General features: G+C 35.5%; 2 protein-coding genes across 2 annotated transcripts in view; both read left to right on the forward strand.

Moving 5' to 3' along the window:
• The window catches only part of LOC117102926, a 6,840-nt gene extending 5,419 nt beyond the window's left edge, over nucleotides 1-1,421 (forward strand). The window contains exon 4 of the mRNA XM_033243384.1: nucleotides 1,251-1,421. Within this exon, the coding sequence (XP_033099275.1) occupies nucleotides 1,251-1,421 (171 nt within the window). The remainder of the gene's footprint in view (nucleotides 1-1,250) is intronic.
• A 630-nt stretch (nucleotides 1,422-2,051) lies between these two features.
• The window catches only part of LOC117102946 (adhesion G-protein coupled receptor G2-like), a 9,818-nt gene continuing 8,525 nt past the window's right edge, over nucleotides 2,052-3,344 (forward strand). Inside the window, exon 1 of the mRNA XM_033243409.1 lies at nucleotides 2,052-2,574. Coding sequence (XP_033099300.1) covers nucleotides 2,086-2,574 — 489 coding nt within the window. The 5' untranslated portion in view covers nucleotides 2,052-2,085. The remainder of the gene's footprint in view (nucleotides 2,575-3,344) is intronic.

The raw sequence follows: 3,344 nt of genomic DNA on the forward strand, positions 1-3,344 counted from the left end.
ATTTTTTCCAGGGCCATTTTTTCCGGGGCCATTTTTTCTGGGGCCATTTTTTCCGGGGCCATTCTTACCTACATTCGAAAAACTAGTTCATGCATTTATTTCGTCTAGATTAGATAACTGTAATTCGTTGCTTGCTGGACTTATAAACTTAAACCACTTATTCGTGTCCAGAATGCGGCTGCTAGGCTTGTAACAAGAACACGTAAATACGATCATATCACTGACGTATACATTGGACTTCATTGGTTACCTATTCCTCAAAGGATTGAATTAAAATTGCTAATAATGGTTAATAAATCTCTACATGGTGTTGCACCACAATATTTATCTGAACTAATTGAATGGCACGCTCCAAAACGAAACCTTCGATCGGGATTTCAGTTTTTGGCAAAGGTGAAATCTTTTAAAGAACTGCGATCAGATGGTAAAAATTAGCATTTAAAGACAGTGCTTTGAGAATATTGGTCCTCGACTTTTCAACACGTTACCCCTTTATATTAGATCTTGTACTACCATTGATGTTTATAAGTCTAATTTGAAAACATTTATCTAAAAAAAGATTTAATGTTTAACTTTTATGTAGGTCATTTATATTCAACTTGTAGTTCAACTTTATGAGACTTGATGTACTGTATATTCTAATCGGCATTGCATTTTAAGTACTTCTAGCTCTTTATTTTAAATTTCCAAAACACATGATATACTGTAGTTTTTTATCGGCATTACGTTTATTTTTCATAACTTTTTGATGTAAATTTTGTGACGATTTGGTGGACTTGTCTTGTCTTTTCCTTTTAAAAAATCCAAAAATAGTTTAGTGTTTTATCTTTCTCTTTCATGTCGCGTTTTCTTTTAGATTTTTGAATGCTAGATGGTATTGTGATTTTGTGATGATTATTGGTTTCAATTATTTCTATTTGCTTTTAATTTATATTTCTTATGTATGTATATGTTTAAAGTGTATGTAGGTCTATGTATGTTTTGAAATTATGTACAGCGCCGGTGAACATTTTTAATGGATATTGTCTTGCGCTTTAATAATAATAGTTACTATTATTATAAATAAAGTTATTATTATTATTATTATTATTATTATTATTGTGTTTTGTCCTATTATCGATTAAACAGTTCTACAGTACATAATAATATTTATATATTTGATACATAATTGTAAGTATTGAACATTATTTTTTTACTCTGTGTTTTTTTTTTATTATGAAATGATTGATAACTTGATTTTGATTTTATAGGTGACTGTGACGGAAGATAATGTTGAGGACGTTGCTAGTCAACTTTCCATCTTAACATCAATCAACGAGAATGTCAAAGACGAACTTAACCTTAACGATGTTGCCTCCATTTTAGAAAATGTAACTGAAATAGGCGCTGGCAATCAGCATGTAAGTCAGGTCCAGTCGTAGACGTAGATCTGAAATTAATTATATGTTTCATATTGAGGTATTGTGCCAATAATAATCTAAGCTCGATGACGGCCACTAAGAATATTTTACGAGTAAAATATCTGGAAAACTATAGTTCAAGGCCTGCAAAATTCGTACTTGCTTCTGTCCTTAGTTAGGACACTTTGCTCTAATTACCTCGTCCTTCGGATGGGACGTTAATAAACTGTAAGTTACTTGTGCATAGCACATGCGTACGAAAAAGGGCTCAATAAATTATTCTGAAAAAAAGTTGAGTAGAAGGGAGCTTTGGATTGCACGACGACGGTAGGAAGTAGAACGTAATGACGTCACTAAAAGTCATCTGCGCAGTCAAAAAAAAAGTTCTCTTATATTCTAGGACGCAATTTAGCCAAATGTACGTAGTACAAAGAACGTCGGACGGTCACGCATGAGTGATTCCGTTGTAGCGTCTACGCGAAAGCTTCCTATTATTTTCTGGTGCACTGACTTTGGTAGGCGATGTGTTTCAAACACAAGTACTACAAACATGGAGGTTTCATATCTTCATGAATTTAATTTATATTTAAATTATTTGATTTTAATTTATCCGCAGGTAACAATGTTAGTTGTCAAGAGAACAGAAGTTGTGAGTAATGTACAAAATCTAGACAATGAACTTTTCATGGCAGACAACCAGAGTATAGCTGCTTCATCAAGAATAGTTAAGTCCCTCGAGACTCTGTTGGCATCACTTACGAATTTCACATACGTCCAGGAAAATGTAGCTATACAGACGATGTTGGTCAATATAACAGCTTTGGAAAATGGAATCGGATTTGCTTCGTTACAACCGATGAATGGTACCGTTAAAATCGGCCTACAAAAAGAAAATATCAAAAAATTTGAAAACTTAGACGATTATCTAAACGAGATATTTGAAACGTCAATTGCTTTACCACCGGAAATTGTTACTAAGAGTCAGGAACAAGCGGGTCCAAATGATCTGCAAGTGAGCTTCATCATTTATCAAACGTCTAAGCTGTTTACATCTTATCGTCTGATGTCTAACGAAAATAGAACGATCGGAAGTCAAGTCATATATGCTGCTGTAGAAACAGTAATTGTGGAAGAGTTGAAGGAACCGGTCAGAGTTGCCTACTTACCAGTTGTGGTGAGTTTTACATTCTGATTATAGATACTGTAGAGTATACACCCGTCAGCAGTCAAGTTAAAAGTGGTGGTGAAAGCTACTGTATGTGCTGGGCCGTGAAGATCCGTTTTTTTACGTTTGGTACCAGGTACAATTCCATCGGCTGCTCTCCTTGTGTTGTGTTGTGTTGGCTGGAATGCACACAGCACTGTCTTTCGGAAGAGACGTTTAAGCCGTTGGTTCCGTGAGATGACCCATGTGCACTTTGAATAACGCAAAACTCTTCAGAAAATAGAAATATTTGCCTCCCGGTTTACTGCCCAATTATCAACATAAGGACCCCAGAAAGTCTTCAGACAATCGTGGGTAATCGTCGGTGTCCACACGAAATGAACTCAATCAAATCAAATCAAAACACTAATGATAATAATTATTTCATGAACATTCAAGATACTTTACACGTTAAGAGTGGAGTTGAATAGCTTGGTGATTAAGATGCTTGCCTTCCAATTCCATGGTCCTGGGTTTAATTCCTGTGATAGCAGGATTTTTTTCTCATGAGTAAACTCCACTCACTAAAGTCTCACTATGGTACTTAATTATTAAAGCATAACCCGAGCATAACAGAATACCTAGGGAGCCTCGCAAAATAAAGCAACCCGTATACGAGTGGACCACGCGATGCGATTAAGGGCAGTTTAATCCCATAGTTGGCCACGCGTTGTGATTATTTTCCTGGGCTACTCCACTTCGTAGTGGGGAATTGATAACAGGCTTAGTGTAAAAACCCA

The sequence above is a fragment of the Anneissia japonica genome, unplaced genomic scaffold (assembly GCF_011630105.1).
Source record: "Anneissia japonica isolate Jap-2015-1 unplaced genomic scaffold, ASM1163010v1 scaffold1053_len387728_cov195, whole genome shotgun sequence".
Classification (NCBI taxonomy): Eukaryota; Metazoa; Echinodermata; class Crinoidea; order Comatulida; family Comatulidae; genus Anneissia; species Anneissia japonica.